Below are 26,787 nucleotides of genomic sequence, written 5' to 3'. Positions count from 1 at the left end.
CCTCTGATCGCAGCATAGTACTTGCGAAGTCCAGCGTCAAGATTGAGGAAATTAATGTCACGCAGATCGAGGATTCCGATGGTGGTGATGAGTTCATACTTGCAGCTAGTTTTTCTGATGCCTCACACTTGACTGAGACACCTAGTATGTATGCACAGTGCTGATTATTGGATTCAGGTGCGTCCTTCCATATGACGCCTTACCGTGAGTGGTTTCACTCTTACCGTACTGTATCTGGATCAGTCAGACTTGGAGATGACAGGTCTCTTGATATTGTGGGCTGTGGAGATATTCAGTTGCAGTTTTCCACTGGCAGTTTCTTTTTGCTCAGGGATGTACGTCATGTACTTGTGCTTACGCGCAGTCTTATGTCTGGAGGACAGTTGGATGATGCAGGGTTTCATGTCTGTTTTGGGGATTCTGCCTGAAAGATTACCAGAGGCAGACTTGTGCTTGCTAGAGGCGCGAAGGCTGGCAGCCTCTATCCTCTTGTTATATCTGGGTCTTCTGTAGACCATGTTTTGGCAGTGGGTTCTATCCCACATGTATCACTTTGGCATGCCCGTTTGGGGCATATGTCTTTGAAGGGAATGAAAATGTTATCTGGTTTGTAGTATCTTCCGTCTTTGGACTATGCACGTTTTGACTCGTGTGAGCATTGTCTTTATGGTAAGCAGAATAGGTCTACGCATAAGAAATCGGGTATGCCATGCATGAGTGAGCCCTTGGCTTTGGTGCATTCAGATGTTTGTGGGCCCATGCCGTGTATGTCTATGGGTGGCGCGAAGTACTTTGTTACCTTCATTGATGATTTTTCTAGGAAAGCGTGGGCTTATCCCATAAAGCAAAAGTCCGATGTCTTGGGGCAGTCTTTCAGCGTTGGCTTGCTCTTGTTGAGAACCAGACTGGGTATCGGTTGAAATGCCTTAGGACTGACAATGGGGGAGAATATGTCTCACGTGCTTTTGAGCAGTTTTGTGATGACAGGGGTATTAAGCGTCAGTTGACCGTCCCTTACACCCCTGCCTAGAATGGTTTGGCTGAGCGCACGAACAGGACTATTCAGGAGCGCGTCCGCTCTATGCTTAGCCATACAGGCCTACCACAGAGCTTTTGGACTGAGGCAGTTAGTACGGCAGTGCATGTCATAAACCGATCGCCTTCTAGTGGATTGGATTTCCAGGTTGCAGAGGAAGTTTGGGCTGGTAAGCCACCCTCTTATGCGCATCTCCGTGTCTTTGGATGTGAGGCATTCTGCCATGTGCCCAAGGACAAGAGGAGTAAGTTGGATCCAAAGAGCATTAAATGCATCTTTCTTGGTTATGGTGATTCAGGAGAGATGGGCTATCGCCTATAGGATCCGCAGGCGCGGAAAATAGTACGCAGCCATGATGTAGTCTTCCATGAAGACAAGATGCACAGGCAGCCTGAGAAGGTGGTTGAGATCCGCAGAGTGATCTTTCAGGAGGAGCCTAGAGCTCCTGCACAGCCAGTTGGACAGCCTACAGCTGCAGCAGATGCTCATGGTCAGGGTGTTGGACAGGCAGCTGGGCAGGCAACAGAGCCTGCAGTGAGACGGTCTGCTAGAGACAGATGTCCACCTGATAGATTTCAGCCCTCTATGCATTATGTTTTGGTTACAGATGCAGGAGAGCCTTTCACTTATGACGAGGTTATGCGCAGGGGTGACAGTCACTCCTGGGAGAGGGCTATGCAGTCTGAGATTGACTCCTTGCATAAAAATGAGACTTTGGATTTGGTTGCCTTGCCTAAGGGCAAGAAGGCTTTGCCATGCAAGTGGGTGTTCAAGCTGAAAAGTACCCCTGGACACCCCAAGCTGGCATACAAGGCTAGATTGGTAGCAAAGGATTTTAAGCAGGAGCATGGTGTAGACTTTGATGAGGTCTTTTCTCCTGTGGTTAAGATGACCACCCTGCGCTTGGTCTTGGCTTTGGTTGCTCAGCTTGACTTAGATCTATATCAGATGGATGTCAAGACAGATTTCTTACATGGGGACTTGCATGATGAGATCTATATGGAGCAGCCTAAGGGCTTTGCAGAATCTGGCAGGGAGCACCTGGTGTGCAAGTTGAAGAAAAGTCTTTATGGCTTAAAGTAGGCACCTAGGGAATGGTATCATAAGTTTGATGCCTTTATGCAGTCACAGGGCTACAGCAGGAGTGCTATGGATCCGTGTTTTTACGCGAAGAAAGCCCGTGATGGTTCATTGCTTATTTTGGTACTCTATGTGGATGATATGCTGATAGCAGGGAAAGCTCATGATGAGCTAGATGCTCTTAAATCTCAGCTGAAGAGAAGCTTTGAGATGAAGGATTTGGGACATGCCTCTCACATCCTTGGTATGCGTATTAGACGCGACAGGCATCAAGAACTCCTCTACTTGTCACAGAGGGAGTATATTCATAAAGTCCTTGAGCGCTTCCGCATGCAGGACGTAAAGCCTATTGGTTGTTCATTGCCTTCTTATGTGAAGATATCACAGGCCGATTGTTCGCAGACAGATGAGCAGAGGGCCGAGATGGCCCAGATCCCTTATACTTCAGCCGTGGGCAGTTTGATGTATGCCATGATAGCCACTCGTCCAGATATTGCCTTTGCAGTTGGTGTTGTGGCACGCTATATTGCTACACCTGGCAGGAAACATTGGGATGCCGTGAAGGGTATCATGAGGTACCTGAAGGGCACAACAGATATGTGTATTTGCTATGGCAGCCAGGATACAGGGGTCGTGGGGTACACTGACTCCGATTATGCAGGACATGCAGATAGTAGGAAGTCCACTTCTGGCTATGTATTCACCTATGCTGGAGGTGCTGTCTCTTGGATGTCCAGGGTTCAGAAGTGTACGGCTTTGTCTACCGCTGAGGCCGAGTATGTTGCAGCCAGTGAGGCTTGCAAGGAGGCCATATGGCTTGGCCGTCTAGTTGCTGACCTTGGGATTGATGCTATATCTACACTGCATTCGGATTCTATGAGTGCCATTCAGTTGGCTAAGAATCTGGTCTTCCATGCGAAGGCGAAACACATTGAGGTAAGGTATCACTTCATACGTGGTGTCGTGGAGGGTAAGTCTGTTGACCTTGTCAAGATCTCCAGTGACGAGAATCCTGCAGATCTGCTCACGAAAAGCCTCACTACTGAGCGCTTTGCCTTCCTCAGGAGATTGATGGGCATTGGATGAGATGTTGCATTTCCTCATCCCTTGTATCTATGTACAGTTATACTGTCTTTTTCTTTTCTTTTCTCTCTCACTGGGGTAGGTTTGCCTTTAAGTGGGAGGTTGTTGGGGTAAAGGCGCCTCCGCCGTGCCGCACCGTGTATTACTACACTGACAGTACCCGCCACTGCACATTGCAGGTGGCGGGCGCCCGTCACGTCACTTTATTCTTTACATTCATTTTAGTGACTAGTAAATAAAGGAAGGCCCGGTCACACATTGTGACTGTTGGAGTTCCCATTTCTTGTCTCTCTCTTTCTTGCTCTGGCTCTCCTGTCATAGCTCGCGTGCAAGCTTCGATCCTTCTCACCTTTCAGTGGCCACTGACCTTGTCTGATCCGTAGTGATTTTGTCTACGAGCTGAAGTGCGCACTTGTGTTGTAACATAAAAATACAACCCCCAGATTGAACTATCTCCATCCTTAAGAAATAAGACAACAAATAGAGGTTTGTCATCCCAAATGTAGCACTAAGCTTTGCCTTGATTTCCACTATTTTAGCAGAATCTAAGCTTGTGATAAGTCATCAATGTACATACTACTACAAGATGTAGTTGACTCCCTTTGTAGTAGATTGAACAAATAAGTTTGGGTCATAAGAGGTAGAATGGTATCCGTGAGTCTGTAATGTTGGGTATAAGGCCCTTACGCTACTCTTGTGTGTATATTACTTTACACATGTGAACACACCCTTGCGGATTAAGTGTATGGTACCCTAAGTATAAATACATTCTTTTATTCTTTGTGTGTGCCACATTGGTATACACCTATCCATCGACTCTCACTCTTACTCACTATTCATACAACTATTGTTGCACCTTGATTGACGCGTATATTCTGATTGCTTCCTCTTGCACACTCTTCAAATTGCTATTAGAGCACGAGAATCAGTGCAGGCAGTTGCGACTAGTATCGGGTAGGCAACAACGGTCAGCACCAAGTGCAGGTCTGATAGTTAGTCGACAGGTTTGACAGACTGTCGACATTAGGTCTATAGCAAATGGACACATAGCAGGTTAGGCAAGTTGGGTAGCAGTGGGCGTCATGCTTCCAATAGACGATAGGCGGCAATCGCAAGATAGGCGGGATAGTTTCTGCAAGGGGCAGCTGAGACAACGTACACAACGATCGTGGGTGACTGGTGAGGTCAGGTCGACACATGCACAAGACTAGTGACATTTTTTGCAAGCGATAGGGCAACGCGACATGCAACAAGTCAATGGTTGGGGCCGTTTCACCAGTTTTCTGATATTTTTTTGACATTTAAAATTATTTCAAAAGCAAGCTTCTTATCTATTAACTGAGTTGAGCCAATTTCATTGAAATTTGAGCATGGATGCAAGCACAGAAGGCAAATCCGTGTGAATCTACATTTGAAAATTTGGGGCTTTTCCCAGATTTGGTGCTAGACATGCATAATAGTGATTGTTGACCTAGAAATTGTAGACATTGGGTGCACATGCTTGGAAATTTTGGGGCTTCTCATGTATAAGTGAAATTTTGCTTAATTGAGCCAATTTCATTGAAATTTGTGTACAATCGGATCTGGAAATTTGGGCGTTTTGCAGAATTTGTGAAATTTCTGCAACATTTGCCTATATTTAATGCTCGGGAGGATATATTGATGCAATTGGGGCAGATTCAATGTAAAGATTTTGGGGCTTTTCGTATCGGTGATGCATTTTGAGGTGATTTGAGCTTTGACAGTGAAATTTGCAGCAGATTCACCATTGAGTGGGAGAAATTTGAACTTGATGTTTCAAATATTGTAAAAAGGCAGCTTCTCTAGGTATATGTATTGCTGAATTCTCGTTATGCAGTGAAATAGTAGTGGTATATACAACATTGGGTTATTGCATTTGGGCATCATGGTGATGTATTACTGAAGTGGGAGCTGTCATTAATGTAAATGTATCAGATTTGATTTGTGTACAGGCTGTAATCAGTACTTGAGACTGAAATTGCAGCAAAACATTTGCTTCTTGGACATCTTGGAAGTACAAGTGTGTGTACTTGCTGTTACATTCAGTAATCTTGCTATTGGCTGAAAGTATTCAGTATTTTATTGCAGTACTTTATTGTTGGAGATGGTTGGTAGTGCATGTACATCTAACACAAAGAATCTCTTTGAGATTCGTAAATTTGATGGCAATGGCTTTGATTTTTGGAAAGATCTCATGCAAGGTATACTCATTCTGAAGGATTGTGATGATACCTTGGAAGATAGTTTAAAAAGGAACATGAACTCAAGAAGCAGGCTAATGAAAAAGCAAAAAGAATGAAAAGGTGCCAGGAGCTCTATCCCTAAAGAAACAAAAAAAGCAAATGTTGTATCTAATGTTGTTATTGAGGAGATAGAAGAAGATAAAAATGCTGATTTGTTGGTTGCATCTTCAGATCCAGGTGCTATGACAGTGGAGGACATGTATATCACTAAAAGGGATGTGATAGATGCTTTTTTGTCAGCTCACGATGGTTTGTCACAATCATGGATTGTTGAAAGCGGTGCTTTATTTCATATAGCTTCATCTTTGGAGTGTTTCTCTTCCTATGCAGAAGGTAATCTTGGGAAAGTCTATCTAGGCAACAATCATGCATGTGATATTGAAGAAATGGGCACCATACACCTGGCTCTTGAAAATGATAAGGAATTAATGCTTCATGATGCTAGGTATGTACCTGGCATCAAGAAGAGTTTGCTTTCTATTGGGTAGCTAGATAGTAGAGGTTACTTCACTACTTTTGGTGGTGGAATGTGGAAGATACATAAAGGATCTATGCTAGTCACTAGAGGTGGTAAAAGGGAACTCTATTACAAGGCATTTTCTTGAAAGTTTGTTGCACTTGCTGAAGTGCAGTCACACATGGAGTTATGGCACAAGTGTCTTGGACACATGAGCCAAAAGGGTTTGCAGTCACTTTCTTCACTTGGAAGAGTTGATGTGAAAAACTCAAAGCTTGACTTTTGTAATGACTGTGTTTTAGGAAAACATGTAGAGAGTTCATATTCTCATGGAGCCTCTAGGAAGGCATGTATCTTGGATTTAGTTCATTCTGATATATGCACCATGCCAATAAAAACTCATAGTGGTTTTCGTTATTTTGTGTCTTTTATTGATGACCATTCTAGAAAGCTATGGGTTTACTTGCTTAAGCAGAAAAGCGAGGCATTGGACACTTTTTAAATGTTTAATGCATTTGTTAGTACTCAAAAGGTTTTAAAATTAAAATGCATAAGAACAGACAAGGAGGGAGAGTATGTATCTAAAGAATTCAATAAGTTTTGTGATGCCAATGGGATTAAATGGGAGCTTAGAGCTCTTTATAATCCATTATCTAATGGTGTGGTTGAGCGAATGAATCACAAGTTATGTGAGAAGATTCGGTGTATGGTATCCACAACTAATCTCCCACAATCGTTTTGGGGTGAGGCACTTAAGATCGCAGTGCATATTTGCAACCGATCTCCACATTGTGCACTTGAAAGTGGCATTGAAGAGGTTTGATCTAGCAAACCTGCTTCATTTGACCACTTAAGGGTCTTTGGTTGTGAATGCTATGTATATGTATTGTTGATAGTAGAACCAAACTTGACATGAAATCTCATAGAGGCATCTTCATGGGTTATGGAGATGAAGGTAACATGGGCTATAGAGTTTGGATTTTAAGCATGAAAAAGGTGCTACGCAACGGGGATGTGGTATTTAATGAGTCAAAGTTGCTGAAAAATGTCACATCTAATGACTCAGACAAAAAGAAAGTGAAATTTCAGCATGAGCAGCCACTTGAACAGCCATCAGCCATTGAAAATTCAGCTCCATTTGATGTTGGTTATGATATCTAGCGTATCATCATTGAGCCAAATGAAAATGGACAGCAAAGGACTTTTGAAAACCAGCTTGGGTAACAAAATCAACATGCTGAAAATGAATTATAGCAGCCTAAAAATGTATTACAGCAACCTGAACATGCCATTCAGCAGCCAAAATATGAGGTCATTGACATTGCTTTGGATGTGGATCCGTTACCTGATAACACAGATCATTGGGTAAGAAGGTCTACTCATGTCAAGAGACCTATACAAAGGTTTGATCCCTCTTTGGACTGCATTTTGCTAACAGACGAAGGTGAGTGTCTTACATATAAAGAGGCATTATCATTTGAGTTCAAGAAAAAGTGGGAGCTGGCTATGCAGGAAGAAATGAAGTCATTGTATTAGAATGATACTTGGGATTTAGTTCCATTATTCAAAATTGGTTTTTTAATGCCCTTTGCGACCACACTGATAATAAGTGACATCTTGCTGTTTTTCCTTGCTTTTATTGCAATTTTCTTATTTGCAGCATTTGACTGTTTTTCAGTTCTTCCTCTTACATTGTAGGCTGATCCATTGTTTTCCCCACTTGCCTTGCGTGTAATCTCTTCATTGAGAATAGAATCACACACACTATCAAATGTGAAGCTGGGGTTGTTGCTCAATGACACAACCAATGCTTCCCATGAATCGGGCAAGGTCATGAGTAAGAAGATAGCCCTCAATTTAGGATGGAAAGCAAGCAAGCTTGCATCTTGTTACTGACTCAAAATACCAGTGAAGGCATTCAAATGCTCTGAGGCAGGCTTAGACTCATCGAGCTTCAAGTTTATCAACATTCGCATGAGATATACTTGATTGAGAGGAATTGTATTCTCATACGTAGCCTTGAGTTTCTCCCAAATTGCATAGGTAGTAGCAAGTCCCTTGATATCAACCAAGATATCATTTGTGATAGCCATTTTAATGTAAGTTATGGCCTTTTTATTCATTTTGGCCCAATCCTCATGTGACAAAGCAATAGGCTTATGTTCTGCCAAGGCATCATCACAATCCTTTAGAAAGAGTATACTTTGCATACGATCTTTCCAAAGATCAAAGCCATTGCCATCAAATTTACGAATCTCAAAGAGATTCTTTGTGTTAGATGTAGATGCAATGGCAGCCATCTTTAACAATAAAATACTGCAATAAAATGCTGAATACTTTCGGCCAATAGCAAGATTACGGAATGTAACAGCAAGTACACACACTTGTACTTCCAAGATGTCCAAGAAGCAGATGTTTTTGCTACAATTTCAGTCTCAAGTACTGATTACGGCATGTACAGGAATCAAATCTGATACATTTGCATTAATGATAGCTCCCACTTCAGTAATACATCACCATGATGCCCAAATGCAATAAGTCAAGTGCTGTATATACCATTGTTTCACTGCATAATGAGTATTCGGCAATATATATACCAAGAGAAGCTGCCCTTTTACAATATTTGAGATAACCCAAGTTCAAATTTCTCCCACTCAGCAATGAATTTGCTGTAATTTCATTGTCAAAGTTCAAATTGCCTCAAAATGCATCATGATGCGAAAAGCCCCAAAATATTTGCAGTGAGTTTGCCCTAATTGCATCAATACATCCTCCCAAGCATCAAATACGAGGAAATGTTGCAGAAATTTCACAAATTCTTCAAAACTCCAAAATTTCGGGGTTCAATAGTACACAAATTTCAATGAAATTGGCGCAATTGAGCAAAATTTCACTTATACATGAAAAACCCCAAAATTTCCGAGGTATGTGTTTCCAATGTTTGCAATTTTTGGGTCAACAATCACTGTTATGCGTGTCCGTCACCAAATCCGGGAAAAGTCCCAAATTTTCAGGTGTAAATTCGCATAGATCTGTGTTCGGTGCTTGTGCGCGTGAACACCTGGTAAAATAAGGGGCTTGATTCTTCAAGAATTTAAATATGTCAAAAAAGTGGGAAAATGACGAAACGGCCCCAACCATTGAGCTGTTGTGTGTCATGATGCCTGTCCCTTGTTGTGTGGGCTGTTGCGTGCAGTCCGCCTAGTCCCTGCAGTCCGCTTGGCCCGTCACATTCTGCCTAGCCCGTCGCAGTCTGGTCACCCGTTAGCTGTCAACTTGACTTGCATGAACTGCTCGTGTTGCTCACCTGCCTTTGACAGGCTTATTGGTTGCAGTCCGTGACCTGCAATTGTTGTTTCTTGTCGTCGACTGTAGAAAACGTCACCAATCTGGTCCAGTGGTCACTGTTGCTTGTATCGATTCTTGTGCTCTGATGCTAGTTTGATAAGTGTGAGCGTAAGCAAAACAAAGTATGTGTGTCGATCGAGGTTGAATAGTGAGTGAGAGTGAGAGTAAGAGTGAGAGAGAACGGATAGGTGTGTATCAATGTGGTACACAAAGAATAAAATAATGTATTTATACTTAGGGTACGATACACTTACATTTGCAAGGGTGAGTTGACAAATGTAAAGTAATATACACTTGGGAGAGCGTAAGGGCCTTTATACCCAACAAGATGATGTAGCATTGCTATTGTTGTGGCAGTGTCTAGTATACTAGCTCTAGAGCTAGTGTTGATGAAATCTGCAAGAACTAGTTGGTTCAGTGGCTCTGTCTTTGGTGTCTTTATTTGTTTCTCAAAAGTTTGTGTGTGTTCGGAACCCCAATAAGAACACTTCTAGGTATCTTTGATCCTTGTACTCCGTCACCCTACGGAGAGGTCCAAATCCCTCGTGGAAAAGCCAATGACATGTCCCTTTGGTCTCATAATATACATACATTTGCAAATAAAGTGCTCCTTAGACCCCACCTCCGGATGGCATAGTTGGCAAATCTGTGCATCCTCAGACATGTATCTATAGTGTCCTGTCTCAGGTACTCAATCCCAAGCTTGTATGATGATGTCCATATTTGTCCAATACTACATATCTCGTGGTAGAGGTGGTGTTATAGTGAAGGAATGCGGAAGTGAATGTGAGAGAGAGAGAGAGAGAGAGAGAGAGAGAGAGAGAGAGAGAGAGAGAGAGAGAGAGAGAGAGAGAGAGAGAGAGAGAGAGAGAGAGAGAGAGAGAGAGAGAGAGAGAGAGAGAGAGAGAGAGAGAGAGAGCCAATTTCCTTAATGGGTTCGGTGTATAAAATCTGGTGTATAAAATCTTTTCCAAAGTGTTGGCGAATCGACTCCACAAGCACCTTCCAGCTATTGTGCATCCTCTTTAATATGGTTTCATTAAGGGCCGCAACATTCTGCATAATATTTTAAATGTGCAAATGGCTATTGACAATGCAAGGCACTCTAGTTTGGAAGTGATATTGATTCAATTGGATCTGGAAAAGGCTTTTGACTATTTAGACTGGTCTTTCCTTGCAGACCTTATGTCTACTATGGGTTTTGGTACTTGGATGTCCCGATTGATCTACACCATTAATGCTGCGGCTTCTTCGCGAGTTATGCTCAATGGGGTGTTACAGAGCCATTTGTCCTTGCGCGTTCGGTGAGACAGGGTTGCCCTTTGAGTCCTCTCTTCTTTGCCCTGGCGACTCATCCAGTTCTTTCAATGTTATCTTCAATGGCAGCTTCTACTTAGCTGGCCGGCCTGTCTCTTCCTTTGGGACAGCCCTTCATTAGCCAATCTTTGGCCGATGATAGCTTTATGATTTTGCGTGCGGACAAGGATAACATTCGCAAAGCATTAGATGTTTGGACGCTCTTTGGTTATGCCTTTGGTCTTCGTATCAATGCTTTCAAATCAGCCATTCTCAGTTGCACGGAGTTTGATTTACAGTCATTGGAATGGCAAGGTCAGGTGGTTCCCCGTGGTTCCATTGTCAGGCATCTTGGGTACCCTTTGGGTGTTGATGTTCGGCCAAAGCAACTACTAGAGTGGATTTCTCAGAAACTGGCAGCTAAGTTTATGTATTGGAAGTCGCAAGCGTGGCTCTTCCATGTTCGCCTCAAAGTGGCTCAGACAATTATGCTGCCAATGCTCACATATTTCTTGCCATTGTTGCCATGGACGCCTACTACTTTGAAGGCTCTTACTCGCCCCATTCGTTTCATGTTATGGAAGAAGGATTCATTGCATGCGGGTATTTTGTGGATTTCGTGGTCACATACATGTACCCCCAAACGCCTGGGTGGTGGAGCTATTTTAGATGCAGAAACTCATATGTTGGCACTTCATTGGTCTCTTTTTCGTGCCATGTGTGTGGATCATCACCCGTGGGCCATTATAGTCCGTTATTTTCTTGAGGACAGCGGGCTTCGCCATGGTAATACACAACTTCGGAGCTCCTGGTGGCATGTCCTTAATGCAGGCTCTCGGTTTTCCAGTCCGGCCTCACCCCTGTTACTTCATTTGGTCGGCTCCTGGAAAGTGGTGCTCCAAAAGGCGCGCTGGCATCCAACGGAGGATCGCTTGCATACTGACTCTTTTCAACTGGAATTGTTGGTAGTCTCGAGATTACTTTCATGGGAAGACAAACATGAGCTCAAGCCAAAATTTAACCGCATGGCCCGTTTAGGTGTGACTTCAGTTGCGGATGCTACCCTTGCTAGTCGTAATGTCTTCATATTGTTTCGTACTGCCAGGAGACTTTTCAGAATCCCGTGTGGATACCGTGCTTTATGGGAACAGCTTTTGTTGGTGCTTCAGAGTAGGCAACCCTTTCCTGCCCTTGCTGTGGATCGCCCTTGGTAGGACTGGGACCTTGCAGGCCGGTTGAGTTTGGAAAAGGCCTTAGCTAATCAGGTGTACCATCTTCTGATTAAAGATCACCAATGGCTGGTTGTTAAAGCTAATACGGTATGAGGCTTGCGGAAATCTCGGTCATGGTGGAAGGAAACTGTGATGGAGGGATGGTTGAATAAGACACCTTTCAAATGCAAGGTCTTTCTTTGGAGGGTGATGATTGGTGGCCTTCCTCTTGTCTCGGCCCTTTCCAAGCGTCGAATCTCGAATGGCAATTGTTTCTTCTGTACCACTACTGTGGAATCGGCCCGTCATCGATTTATTTCTTGCCCGCTCGCTAGGAATATCTGGTCGCTATTGTCATAGGTTTGGCGTGCTGTGGTGGAGTTCTCACTTACTCCTTTCGACTGGGTTTTTGTGCGACCAAAATACCCCATGCCGCCACAGTTGCATATGAAGATCTTATTCCACTTTTTTAGATTCTGGGGATGTTGGCACAATTGGACCACTTTGAATGCCTTTCTTTTTGATTCGGCCTCTAATGTACCCGGACACTTTGCCAGGCTTAAAGGTCTCTTGCATTGGCAGATAGATCTCATTCGGTACTCGGGCTTGCTCCCTCGGGAGGACTTACTTCCCTGGCATATGGCAATTTCCTCTGCGTCTTTGCCATGACTTCTGTAACTCTTTTGTGGCTTCGTGCTGGGATTTTGCACACGTCGGCTTAGAGCCCTCGTGTATCTTGTAATCATGTAAACTTGTACCTTTTTTCGTAATTAATACAATTACCTTTTACGAAAGAGAGAGAGAGAGAGAGAGGAGGGAGGGAGGGAGGGAGGGAGGGAGGGAGGGAGGGAGAGAGGGAGAGAATCGCAAAAAAAGAGAATCGCAAAAAATCTGTAGTAAAGAATGCTGTATAAGGATGCAGAATTATACACGGGTGCATAGAGAATATCTGCGTATGTCTCTGCCTTGATGACCTCGATCTCTGTCAGCCCCGAGTGTTGTCTCCGTCACCAGTAGGTTAAAATTTGTCAGATACAAGTGTGAAACAATGTGCTGGAGAGCTGCAATATATAGTAGAAAGGAAATGCTAAATAATGACTAGGTCGGTTGCATTAAATGCAAACGATTGGTGTAGAACTGTCCGACTGGAGACTGCCATGTGGCATTTGCCCTGGTAGTGATGATGTGGTTGCTACTCTGTCCTGCTTTGCACACTATAACACTCGTGACTGTCTAGGGAATGACAATCTCTAACACTCTCTCTTAGATCTTGGACAGGTCATAAGGCTAAGGAATCTAACATGTCTCCGAAGAAGAGCTTGGGGAAGCGCCTTTGTGAAGAAATTTGCGAGATTGTCCTCCGTCTTGTAGTACTCCACATCTATAGTCGTATCCAGAAGCTTCTCCCTAATGAAGTGGTACTGGATCTTTATGTGCTTCGTTCGGGCATGGAATACGGGATTTCATGCCAAAGCAATGCAACTCTCATTGTCGCACCGCAAGATAGTAGGATGAGTCTGGGGGCAGCCAAGCTCCTCCAACAACAACCGAAGCAACACAGTCTCACATAGGGTAGAAGACGCAGTCCGATACTTTGCCTCAGTCGAAGATGGGGCTATTGTGGGCTACTTTTTGCTACTCCAAGAGACATCACGAACACCCAAGGTAAAACATTAACCTATAATAGACCGCTTATGATCCACATTGCTAGCCCAATCTGAATCACTCCAACCTGCAAGAACAAGATCAAAGCACCTGTACCTGTTGGATAATGAATCCCTAAGTCGGAGGTTCCCCTCAGATACTGTAGTATCCTCTGAGCAACCTCCCAATGCACCTACTAAGGCGCACTCATGAAGCCAACTAAGAGACCGACAACAAAACATAGATCAACCCATGTGTTGAGGGGCCAAATCAATGAGCCAATCAGCTGACGGTAGCGAGTAGCATCCGCCAAAGGAGAATCTGTGTGTGAAGCGACCTTCTAGTTCGGATCCATAGGAGTAGAAATGGACCGACAATCCTCCATCTCAAAAGTCACCAAGAGCTCTTATACACATCTTTGTTGAGAGATGAAAATCCCCCTCTGAGACTGATAAATCTCATGGCCCAAAAATAAATGGAGAAGTCATCAATCCGTCATCTCGAACTTCTGGTGTAGGGCTGCCTTCGTTGTTTCTTTGACCTTTTGGGTATGGGCACTTGCAATAATCAAGTCATCAACATACAAAACAAACAACACACGACCGCCCTCAAAAGTGTGCACATAAAGCTGCTGATCGGCCCTAGAACGCCGATATCCCGACTTGGCTTGGAGAAATGAGTCAATCTTCTTGTTCCAAGCACGCGGAGCTTGCTTTAGGCCATACAAGGCCTTCTTTAACGTGTAATCCTATCCATCTGAGGAACCAAAACTAGGAGGTTGCTCTACATAGATCTTCTCCTTCAAATGACCATTCAAGAAGGCCGACTTCACGTCCAATTGAAAAAGAGGCCATCTCCTATGACCAGCCAAGGCAAGAACAACACGAATAGTCGCTATGCAAGTTGTACGGGCAAAAGTATCATGGAAGTCAAGACCTGGGTGCTGTGCAAAACCTTTAGCAACAAGGCGAGCCTTGTGCTTGTCCAAAGAGCCATCACTATGGTACTTGGTCTTGAAGACCCATTTGACACCAGTCACCTTCTTATGAGAGGGATGAGGCACAAGGAACCAAGTGCCATTCCACTCAATAGCCTTCAACTCGGCTTCCATCGCCTTCTACCAATGATCGGACTGTAAAGCCTCCTTCTTTGATGTAGGCTCTCTATCTTGTATAACACGGGACATCAAATAGTAGTTAGAGCAAACAAGCTTCGTAGAATATGTCGGGTGTTTCCGTGACCTTCGCGGTCCATCCTGCGGTTTCCACTCCTCGGGGACCCCCTCGATCCCTGGATCATGGAGTGTGTCACGGGTCCAACAAGTAGGAGGCCGGATCTCTCCTCGGCGCTCCCCATCTATTGAAGACTCGGGTACATCCACCGGCAAGATCTCCACTGGGGTGGCTGGTGGAAGGGAAGACTCGAAATCTAAAGAAGAATCTCCATCAAGAGGCTTTGGCTCCAAAGAAACTGCCTTGGGAGCCCAACTTTTCCTTGGATCTCCAAGTACGGGGTGCTCCTCACCCCCCCTTTGTGGCTGGACTCAGAGTGAAGCAATGCGGAAGCGAATGACCATGACAAAAGTGAACGGAGAGAGAAGAGAGAGAGAGTGAAACACAGAAAATCTGCAGTGAAGAATGCTGTATAGGGATGCAGAATTATACAGGGGTGCAAAGAGAATATCTGCGTATGTCTCCGCCTTGAGGACCTCGATCTCTGTCAGCCCTGAGTGCTGTCTCCATCACCAGCAGGCTGAAATTTGTCAGATACAAGTGTGAAACAATGTGTTGGAGAGCTGCTGTATATAGCAGAATAGAAATGCCAAATAATGACCAAGTGGGCTGCATTGAATGCAGCCGACTGGTGCAAAACTGTCTGAGTGCACTTGTCGATTGTAGAGTGCCACGTGGCATCTACCTTGGCAGCAATGACGTGGTTGCTGCTGTCTTGCTTTGATACCATGTTAGAGTGAAGCAATGCAGAAGTGAATGACCGTGACACAGAGTGAATGGGGAGAGAGAGAGAGAGAGAGAGAGAGAGAGAGAGAGAGAGAGAGAGAGAGAGAGAGATAGTGAAACACAGAAAATCTGCAGTGAAGAATGTTGTATAAGGATGCAGAATTATACACGGGTGCAAAGAGAATATCTGCGTTATGTCTTTGCCTTGAGGATCTTGACCTTTGAGAGCCGCGAGTGCTGTCTCCGTCACCAGTAGGCTGAAATCTGTCAGATACAAGTATAAAACAATGTGTTGGAGAGCTGTTATCATAGAAACAAGGAACGCCCGTTCCGGGCCTTATGAACGGATTAACGCGTTCCAGTATGTGTCTACCAACGAAACGCCCATGGAACGTTCCTGCCCGTTCCCAGCCCCGTTCCGCGCCGTTCCGCGCCGTTTCGGGCTGTTCCAGCAGTTGTTCCCTGGAACCCACCTAATCCCGCCTGCTCTTGCCTCTGTTGCCTGCTCCGCTTGCCTCGTTCGCTGCCTCGCCTGGGCCCTACCTGCTCCCACCTCTCTTGCCCTCTTGGCCTACGGCCCCCTACCTCTCGTGCCTGCCTGAGTGAGTGAGTGGGTGAGACACACACACACTAGATAGATACACATACACAGATATATACAAACATGTGTGCATGTGTGGGTGTGTGTGACATATGATTACTAATCATGTTGCTACTAATTGTGTTGTTGGTCCCCCCTTGAAAAGCGTGATCCATTAGGTCACTAAATTGGCACGTGGAACATGACCTTTTGAAATGCCTACCATACTACTACCCATAATCTAGTTGTCCCATATTGTACCTAGCATATCATGCCACCCTTCTCACTTCCACCATGCTACTAGATAAACCAATTTGCAATCTTCCAACTAACTTAATCTATGAGCTCTCTCTCTCTACTTCTATCTATATATATATATATATATATATATATATATATATGCCGTTCCCTTCGTTCCCGTTCCCTAACTTTAGGCGTTCCCCCCGTTCCCTTTCCCGTTCCCCATTCCTGGTAACTATGGCTGCTATAAATAGCAGAAAAGAAATGCCAAATAATGACCAGGTTGGCTGGCTGCATTTAATGCAGCCGACTAGCTGCATTAAATGCAGCTGACTAGTGCAGAATTGTCCGACTGCACTTGTCCGATTGCAGATTGTCCAACTGCACCTGTCCGACTGCACGTCTGACTGCAGACTGCCATGTGGCATCTGCCCTGGCGGCAATGATGTGGCTGCTGCTCTGTCTTGCTTTGATACCGTGTCAGAGTGAAGCAATGCGGAAGTGAATGACTGTGACAAAGAGTGAACAGAGAGAGAGAAAGAGACAGTGAAACACAGAAAGTCTGCAGTGAAGAATGCTGTATAAGGATGCAGAATTATACATGGGTGCAAAGAGAATATCTGCGTATGTCTCCCCCTTGAGGACCTCGATCTCTGTCAGCCCGGAGTGCTGTCTTTGTCATCAACAGGCTGAAATCTGTCAGATACAAGTGTGAAACAATGTGCTGGAGAGCTGCTATATATAGCAGAAAAGAAATTCCAAATAATGACTAGGTCGGCTGCATTAGCTGATTGGTGCAGAACTGTCCGACTGCACCTGTTTGACTGCACCAGTCGGCTGCATTGGTGCAGAACTGTCCGACTGCACCTGTCCGACTGCAGACTGCCACATGGCATCTGCCCTGGCAGCGATGATGTGGCTGTTGCGCTGTCCTGCTCTGCACACTGTAACACTCCTGGCTGTCTAGGGAATGACTCTAACAGGCGGATATCCATGTACAGTAGCGTGATGATAAATCCCTCTGTCAAAATTTGTAAGAAATGGTGCTGATACTATGCCATCTGTCAAGGGACTCTTGGTGGTGCACCCATGTACGATTTATCAATCTTCACAATATTTGACCTGATAGCTCGATTCCGCTCAATATGAGTGGTATCTAAGTATGGGCAATCCAGCTGTATTCCCATGTGTCTCTCCACTCTCCATTAACTGTTTGGAGGCAGTGAATGCCAATCACGAATATCTATTTCTAGGGAGCTCTGATATCCCCTGTTAGCAAGTCATTGACTGAAATAATGCCTCCTTACCACAGGTGCTGTTCCATTGTGACAGGTTGCTGTGGTGAAATGGTGGTGTTGATCTAGCTTGAGGGCGTGGAGGTGGTGTGGATGGGCAGACTGTGTGCAGGCTATAAGGAGGAAGGGCAGGCCCATGTCTGAACGATGTCAGACATGTCACATTTAATTTAATGCCCGAATTATTAAGGTTCAAGTCAACTGGCGACATCAAACTTTGTTGGGTAGTGATTGACACAACTGGTTAGAACTGACATGACAGGTGAGACAGCATGTGCTTGTGATAGGCCACATAGAGAGAGAGAGAGAGAGAGAGAGAGAGAGAGAGAGAGAGAGAGAGAGAGAGAGAGAGAGAGAGAGAGAGAGAGAGTTATATTAATGTCTACAAAAGGCGTATGAGACCAAAATGTTACATCTAGGGGGGAGAGAGAGAGAGAGAGAGAGAGAGAGAGAGAGAGAGAGAGAGTTATATTAATGTCTACAAAAGGCGTATGAGACCAAAATGTTACATCTAGGGGGGAGAGAGAGAGAGAGAGAGAGAGAGAGAGAGAGAGAGAGAGAGAGAGAGTTATATTAATGTCTACAAAAGGCGTATGAGACCAAAATGTTACATCTAGGAGAGAGAGAGAGAGAGAGAGAGAGAGAGAGAGAGAGAGAGAGAGAGAGAGAGAGTAATGTCTACAAAAGGCCGATTTTCTATGAGACCAAAATGTTACATTTGGAGAGAGAGAGAGAGAGAGAGAGAGAGAGAGGTGTTGATTTTGTTTTTGAGTTTTTTTTTTTGGTTTTTTGGTTAGCCATGCTAGCAACGAGTTTATCAGATGAGTTGCTTGGAAAGGCCATTTATCGTGTTGTTGAGCTGTTGAAGCGGAAGGACTCAAAACCAGAAATGATACGTACATACATACAAATGACTGGAGCTTTCAGGTATCTGTCTAAATTTCCAATGTCCTCTCCCGATTTGAGGTTTTCAAAGTCTGTTTTCACTTACCTTTAACAGGTGGTTGTCAATTCCCAGAGTAAGCTCTTAAGTTTCTTGCTTTAGTGTGGTCTGTGCTTCTTTAATCTACTTTTTCTAGATCTAGCAATGATCATCTAGACTAAGATTTAGTTTCATCTTATGGCATGCTGAGGCTATATTGACAGAAACAGTACTGCCTCAACTTTGACTTAGGATTGGGTTGCAAGTAGGAGCATTATCCTGTTTAACTTTGACTTAGGAGCAGGTTACAACTGCTCGTAGGCAAAAGGCATTGTAACCACAAATAACTAGTAACACTTCCAGAGGCCTTATTGAGTGACCAATTCTCCATGTTGGTCTTGTTCTCTCTGTGATTGGGCTGCCACTGTATCTCAGGTTATGCTATGTATTCATGTTGCCTCATTCCTTCGTGCATTTATGCTCTCCATATCTACATGTTTTACCTGCCATTGTAAAATGATATCAGAGCACCCAATCTCTCTGGACAGCTACAAGGCAACTTCAGGAGGGGACATCTAGTGGATTTCAGAAAATGGACAACTAGGGCAACCTGATGAATAGCAGTAGGTATTTCAGCTTCCATATCCTAGGTATAGATGTTACCTTGCGCCCTTTGTGCATTTACTCTCTCCATATCCACATGCATTTGCTGTCATTATGAAAGGGTATCAGAACACCCAATCTTTCTGGACAGCTACAATGTAACTTGCAGGAGGGGGCTTCTAGGAGATCCATCACGTGGACAGCTAGGGGAACCCGAGGAGGAGCAGTAGTAGCTATCTCAGCTCCTATGAGGTGGAGCATTCTGGAGGGATGCAGCAGTGGAGAGTGGATATCTTGTGCAGCTGCCAACATGACAAGGAGCAGCAGTAGCTGTCTCAGATCCTATGTTTCCCATCAGGTGATGTGAAGCAGTGGCACAGCCAAGTGTTAGTTTGCAGCTGCTGTGTTGTAGCAAATGAGGCCTAGAGTAAGCCTGAAGAGCTGTGGTTTTAATGAAGGCATCCACATGCTCCCAGGCAGCCTTTTCCTGGTTCCAGCCTCTGTTGGAAATCCTTAGAGCAGTGCCAAAATGTTGCGTTTTGGTTGGTCAGCACCCTTATTTCTCAAGCAGCTTGCCCCCTCGTATATAGGTGACCTGATTCAGTGCGTTGACTTGCCAAGGAGGTAGGTAACTTGCCAGCTGGTGCTTTCAACTTGGAGGAACAGAAATCCATTATGAGAAGAGTTTCCCTGCATTCTCAGCAGCAACAGGAGAGGTGGCCAGCTTAGAAGGTGGAGTCACCTGCACCGGGAAGAGTTTTCTTGCATTCTCAGCAGCAACAGGAGAGCTGGCATTGTTAGAAAGCAGAGTCACCTGCATTTCAGCAATGTTGCAGCAGACCAGGCCAAGCAAAGACTTTTGACTGCCTCCTTAGAGTTAGAAGGTAGCCAAATAGCAAGAGAACCTTTCCCGGGGAGTTCCTGCAGCAAGGCACCAAATTCAACCTTGAGAGTAGTCATATTATAATCATATTGTAAGGTACCAAAAAAGGGCATTTGTAGGAATATCTCTAGTTTCCACGGAGGTGTCTACAATAGGAAACTTTCCAAGTCTAGCATCAATCCATTTTTCAGGAGTGCTTTGTGATTGATGATTGTATTGAAATTTCTGCAAGTAATTTGACCTGCACCTAGAAAATTTTGGATATGTACCCCCAAGAGTTCGACCTCTTACTTAAGATAAAGGCCTTGGACGACCTCTTGCAAGTATTACTCTTTATGTGTTATTTTCTTGAGTTGTTGCTAGAATACAAGAATTGGATATTGCGCAACCCTCTGCATTCTTTGGAGGATGTCTACAGGTACGTGGAGAACTTTTAGAAGTTTTCTCCAACATAGATCTAGAAGTGGCTCAATGAGCACCACCATCAACTAGCCACCCTTCCTGAAACAAAAAGAAGCAAATGCAAGGCCACTCGTAATGAATATTGGTCAAAGGGCCATTGCTTTGTGTGCCAATTGGTCACTTTTGTGGGGATAAGGATTTTTGTCCACAAAATAAGGAAGCAAAGATGGACTCCAAGATATAGGTATATATTGTTGAAGCTCCAGATATATCTTTTGATTTTCAATACAGGATTGTTTGGTATGTATGAATAGTTGTCTTGGTTGTCTTGTCAATAAAACCATATTGGGCTTACATGAAGTTGTAAAGTTCACTAGCTCTATTGATGGCTAATTAGTTAGAGTGTTATTTGGCAATGTCTCCAGTAAGTTTTCTTTCTTCTTCATTGGGGTAGAAACTACAACTCTGCATGGCCCTCCTTAATCGAGAATATTGTGTTTGTTCTGCAGAGGGTCTAGGTATGGATCGTTGGGATAGATTGGTGCAATGGTTGGCTCTCTTGATTTACTAGTACCATGAATCCCTAGACTTACCATGGATGAGTGTTTACCATGTGGATGTTATCCGTGCCATATCGTGGTTTTTCGATAGATCTTTGTTACTCTTTCTAAATTATGCTAGTCGACATTTGTGCTGTGCACAATCATGTCTTGCTTGTGAGTCTCAATTTGAGTCAGACTAGGACATTATGAGCTATGACATTTTGTCAGTTAGTCATTTCAAGTGTTTTGATAAAAGTAGTATCCTTACATTGTAATTTTAGACTGTAGGTGTGTGTGTGTGTGTGTCTCTCTCTCTCTCTCACTCTCACTCTCTTTGCTCTCTTTCTATTCTTTCTATCTTTATTCTTCCTCTATGCTTTCTCTGCCCTCTCGTTTTGTCTCCACTTTGTGTACACACACTCTCTTCCTTGTTTCTCTACCCACTCTGTTATAAGGGTGTGAAAATTTATTGTTTTGCTTAGTATTTAATTAAAAGTTAATCAAATGTGCAAATGTAACTTACACATGCGAGGTGCAAGTTGATTATTTTACAATGTAGAAATCCCAAGATATCAGTTGGTGCTAAAAGTAAAAGTTATAATAAGTTATGCATGACAGGTACTAGGTGATACTACGTGGTGTCAGATTTGGGTCTAGACTAAATTATTGGCCACTAATGTTAGTTGTAACATTAGAGACTAGGTACTAATTAATTAATTAATACTTGTCTAAGGGTCAATAATTGCTGAAGGATACTTGGGAGACACATCGGTCTAGCCAATTAAATTATTGACTAGTGACATCAATTTTATGAGCATTAGAATAATTATTAAATTAATTTTAAAATTAATATTTTAAATAATTAATTCAATAAGCTACATAATGCTATGGGATAGAAGGTTGTGAGAAAGCTTGTTCGTGCGAGTGGAAAAGACGTATTTGGGATTGAGAGAGAGAGAGAGAGAGAGAGAGAGAGAGAGAGAGAGAGGTTTGCCATTGTCATGAGAATGCGAAATTTTATTGCTTTGCTTAGCATTTGATTAAAAGTTAATCGAATGTGTTAATGTGACTTTCACATGTGAGGTGCAAGTGAATTATTTATAAGTGTGGAATCTAATACCCTAGAATATTAGTTGGTGTCAATGGCAAAAGTCATTATAAGTTATGTCTAATAGGTATTAGGTGATACGTAGTGTCAGATTTGGGCTTGGACCAATTTACTGGCTACTAATGTCAGCGGTGACATTGGAGACTAGGCATTTTGGATTCTTATGTATAGAGGATATTATTGGGCTATGATGTTGTTGGATGGGTGGTTGGGTGTCGAACACATAAACTTAGAAATGACTAAAATACTCCATTCCAAAAGTTAAAAGAAACAACTTTACACATCTACTAATTATAATCTCTCACCATAACTACTTCATGACGATGCCCTCATGCATCAAATAGACTATGCAGTGATTATTGACCCTTGAACTCTCGTATCTCTGGGATCAAGATAGAGGTGATGAGTTGTAGAGTGTATTGTACTCCAAACGGATCTTGAATTGTAGCAAAGGCAACCTCCGAGTGTTGAATAGCAACAAACGCAGCCAAGGAAGGATGGATTTGATGTAGACGGCAATGTAGGAGAGAGAAAGACTAAAAACGTAGGTACTTGAGGAGATAGAAAAACTGGGCGACAGCTGTTAGATGTAAACGTAGCTTGTGAAGGAGAGAGAAGATCAAGGCAACAACCAAAAACTATAAAAGCAACTTGTGGAGGAGAGAAAGATGAGGGCGATTGCTCTAGACTATTGGCGACAGTACTGGATTTTGATGTCAGTATCAAATGCAGCAAATAGATTGTAGGCAATAACTCTAGGGTACCAATTGACAGTTGCAAACTAGTCGTGAAGGTTGGAGTGAGACGCTAGATGGTAGTAGATGGTTGGGGAAAGCTTTGACCACGATGTTCTTCATGAGTGAGGTGTGGATAGTAGAGATACAAACCTCGAAACTTGCAAAAACGAGATCGAGGGAGAGTGACGGGCTAAATGCCTATTTATATAAAGTTCAGGGCATCCAAATTAGGGTTTTGCATATTGTACATAGTAACTCTCTAAGATCATGTTTCTTTTTAAAATATCGTTTTTTCATTAATTAAGTGTGTTTTGGGGTTGTTTAAGTTAGACTAATGCATTTTTAGCTCAATACCCCCTCTTAAGCCCAAAAGTGAGCCATGAGAAATAATCCCTTGATATGGATTTTTCTTTTATTCCAAGGTGTCCCATCCCAAAGCAGCGAAGGTATCAAGCAAAGTGTCCACGTCAACTGCCCAATGGTCTACCAAGACTATGGAGGTGATGGTTATTTTACCAAGGGAGCCCAAGTGATCACCCTAGACCAAACTCAGGCTTACCTTCAACCTCTTGTTGAGCCCTATACATAAGGATGAGATCATACTCAACGGTAGCAATTTGATATGGTTTGTGGAGTCCATGGTAGTCCGATGGTTCTTTGTTACGGGGACGTGAAATTTTGAGATGCTTTAATCTTATTGATAATATTTGATTAAGTTATTAATCAAATGTGCAAGGTTGTTTAAGCACGAGATGCACATGGTAGTTATTTCATGGTAACAGACCAAGGATCCCGAGGATGCATTGGGTGTCAAAGGCAAAAGTTGTGATAAGTTATATTGACTGGGCTTTGTTGGTCAATTGGAATCAGATTTGACCCTAGGGTAGTGGTTTGGCCAATACATGTCAATGGTGATACTGGACTAGCATCAATTAAGAGTCAATAAAGGTCGGGGATCACTTCAGGTTGCAAATGGCATAGCTAATTTAATTATGGATAGGTACAATTAATTTTGGGCAAGGTCAGAAGGGCCGAATTTAAATTTTTGGAATTATTTAATTTTGAAAATCACATGGCTAGATAATGTTGGAAAATGGGTTTAGGAGTTAGCCACTTGGCAAAAATTCCTATGCAAGATTGAAAAACGTTTTTGGAGGGTGGAAAGAGGAATTTAGTACATTTAGGTAGAGAGAGAGAGAGAGAGAGAGAGAGAGAGAGAGAGAGAGAGAGAGAGAGAGAATATATTAACGTCTACAAAAGGTTAAAATGACCTATGAGACCATGAGTTACAATCATGTGTATGATGGTACAACTGTCTGGGTGTAATATGTAGCACAAAGCAAAATAAGAAAGGAAACTAACTATGGCTATGTGTAAGACATAGAGCTCTGTCTAGTAACAATGAGCTCCAAATGGTACAATCTCATGTGGGTATGGAGGGCCTAGCTCTAGCCTGAGCAATAATTCCTTGTATTCGCCTATGGAGGTGTCGTCGGTTTCTGTGTCGAGGCCTAGGATGTTTGGATCGGCTAAGCTGAACAGCTCGATCAATCACTACTCCTTGTCTGTGTGTGGACTGTGGTGGTGAGAGAGGCTCTTGTGTGGACTGTGGCTGTAACTGTATTAAAGTCTTCTGGGTCTCCTTTGCAAAGAAGTCTGTGAGTTGCCTCTATGAAGGGCCTTGGTGTCGTGGAGCAGCTGTACTCCTGAGGCGCATGTCATCGTATCTTGAGAAGAAATAGGCCAAGGCATCGCTGATCAGTAAAATCCATGACTTTAGAAAGTGGTCCAAGTCTGTCTCTAAAGAGACAGTGGAAATGACCGCGGACCTCATAATACACTGGGCAACAGCAGATATAATGCTCCTTTGTCTCTGGCTCTAATTGGCATATCTGGCATATGCGCTTGTGACATTAATGTGACATTAAAGTGATATTTAATGTGACATTAAGGTCACAAATATTGAATGTGACATTAAAGTGACATTAAGGTAAATCAAGGGGAACACGCACGAGGATGACCGTCCGGGCTCTTGGGCGCCCGAACGGGGTTAAGGGGAGCCTAGAACCAAAGAGAGTCCAAGAATAGTAGGACTCACCAAGGTTCGACGGCTGGCAATCGGATCACGATGGTCTGGCCAGCAATATACTAGGCAAGGCTGGGAGGTAAAAGGAATGACTCGTGCTCATCCATCCCGACTGTTTTCTTCTGGCTTCATAGTCTTCTTCTGAGTCATCTGCCATTGGTATCAGAGCCGACGGGCCTAGTCGTGTGGATCTGTGAAGTTCTTCAACGAAAAGGCAAAGTCGACGGGTATCGCGGTTCGTTTCAGTCGACGGGTTTCAGTCGACGGGTCTTACGGGTCTCGCTATTCGTCTCAATCGATGGGTTTCAGTCGACGGGTGACGGGTTTCAGTCGACGGGTCTCGCCGTGAAGCCGTTGGTCTAAAGCGCCTGGTGACACGTCGCATAAAATTTGACGTGACGATTACCTACGTCACATATTTTAAGGCGGGGAAGCTATCCTTTACAAAAACGCTGTATGCTGGATCGCGCGACGGATTCTGGCTGGAGCCCGTCTGTAAACGCATCAACGGACCTGACGTCTTGTTCACCTTTCCGCAGGCTGGTTCTTCAGTTTCGTGAAAGTGAAGCTATTTTCTGGTTCTTGAGTGATCAGTCGACTGCACGCTCTGGAATTTTTCTCACCAGTCTCCACTGCACTTGCATCACAAGTACAAGCTCAGCAGAGAACAAGTTCAGGAAAGGTGCATTGATGGCCTGCGTGATTATTAAGAAGGGGGCTGAATGCTAGTCGTTTCTGCAAAGAAGTCCTATTTCCTGCGTGATCGACTTTGTTCGGACAATAAAATTTGTTCCTTACTCTTCGGGTTTATTTACAAACCAGCAACAATTGCCTGCCATTAAAACCAGGGAAGTACTTTATTTTGTATGCAAATTTCTTATCTTTGCTTTCCAATTCCAGTGTATTAATGGCAGAAAAAGGGAACGAGAGAGTAATGGAAGGTTCTAGTTCTGCGGACCACCCTATGGTAGATCCCCAGGAACCAGAGATGCAAGAAGAACAGTGGGAAGAATTTTTTGCTACACGAGAACAATTTGATGATCTTACTGCTCGTGTGCAAGCTCAGGGGGTTCAAATGGAAATTTTAACCCAAACACTCACTGAAATAAAATCTCAATTAACTTTATTGTTAGAAAGAGATAAAAATAAGATAGAAACCTCGGATGTCCCATCTTCATCGAAAGATTTAGATGTGACTATGCGAGATCCTAAGGAACCCCACCATAAGTTGAGGGATAATCCAGTTTTAAAGGATATGAAACCCCCTCAGTTTCACGGGGAGGAAAAAGATAGAAATTAAGATACAATCTTTAATTTCCTCCAAAAATGGGAAGATTTACATAAACTTAAAAATACCCCACCACATCTCCAAGCACTGGAGGCTAGTTTAACTTTGGGGCCCAAAGCATATAAGTGGTGGCGAACTTTAAAGGAGGCAAATAAAATACCCGAAACTTGGGCTCAATTTGAATCCGTCTTTTTTAAAGAATTGCTTCCTGAAAATGAAATGGAAAGAAATTGGGAAGATTGGGATTATGTCAGACAAAAGGGAAGACCCCTGTTGACATATCTGGAGGAATATCGTGAGATAATCCTCAAATTGGAAGGAATAGATGAATTTCAAAAAACAAGAGGATTCATTAGGGGACTAGACAAAGCCTGTAAAAAGGAAGTAAAAAGGAGTTCACCTAAGATGCTGGAAGAGGCAATTAAATTTGCATTGATCAATGAAGATAGTATGCGTCCTGGTACGCTCACTAGTCTCACTGATACGGAGCCCAAGTCTAAGGAATTGGAAACCTCAAAATATGTGGGCAAATTTAAAAGGAAAATGCCATTTTTAAAGATTAATAAACAACCTTTTGAAAAGAAACCATATGTGAGGCCAAAGTTAAGTCTTGATGACTTTGATAAGGCTAAAAAAGAAAAGTTGTGTTTCAATTGCCTATCCCCTAACCATGCTGCTTGGAATTGCCCTCAAAAGAAAAAGGGGGAAGACAAAGGAAAGGATA

At 43.4% G+C, this 26,787-nt stretch overlaps 1 protein-coding gene across 1 annotated transcript in view; it reads left to right on the top strand.

The window, feature by feature from the left end:
* The window catches only part of CAND1 (cullin-associated and neddylation dissociated), a 112,696-nt gene that overhangs the window by 39,318 nt on the left and 46,591 nt on the right, over window positions 1-26,787 (top strand). Inside the window, exon 6 of the mRNA XM_087687056.1 lies at window positions 18,290-18,419. Coding sequence (XP_087543182.1) covers window positions 18,290-18,419 — 130 coding nt within the window. The remainder of the gene's footprint in view (window positions 1-18,289; window positions 18,420-26,787) is intronic.

The sequence above is a fragment of the Lygodium microphyllum genome, chromosome 10 (genome assembly GCF_053477565.2).
Source record: "Lygodium microphyllum isolate KBCC chromosome 10, Lygodium_microphyllum_v1.1.10, whole genome shotgun sequence".
NCBI lineage: Eukaryota > Viridiplantae > Streptophyta > Polypodiopsida > Schizaeales > Lygodiaceae > Lygodium > Lygodium microphyllum.
Note: the sequence above shows the minus strand (reverse complement) of the source record. Positions and strands in the feature narration are given on the sequence as shown.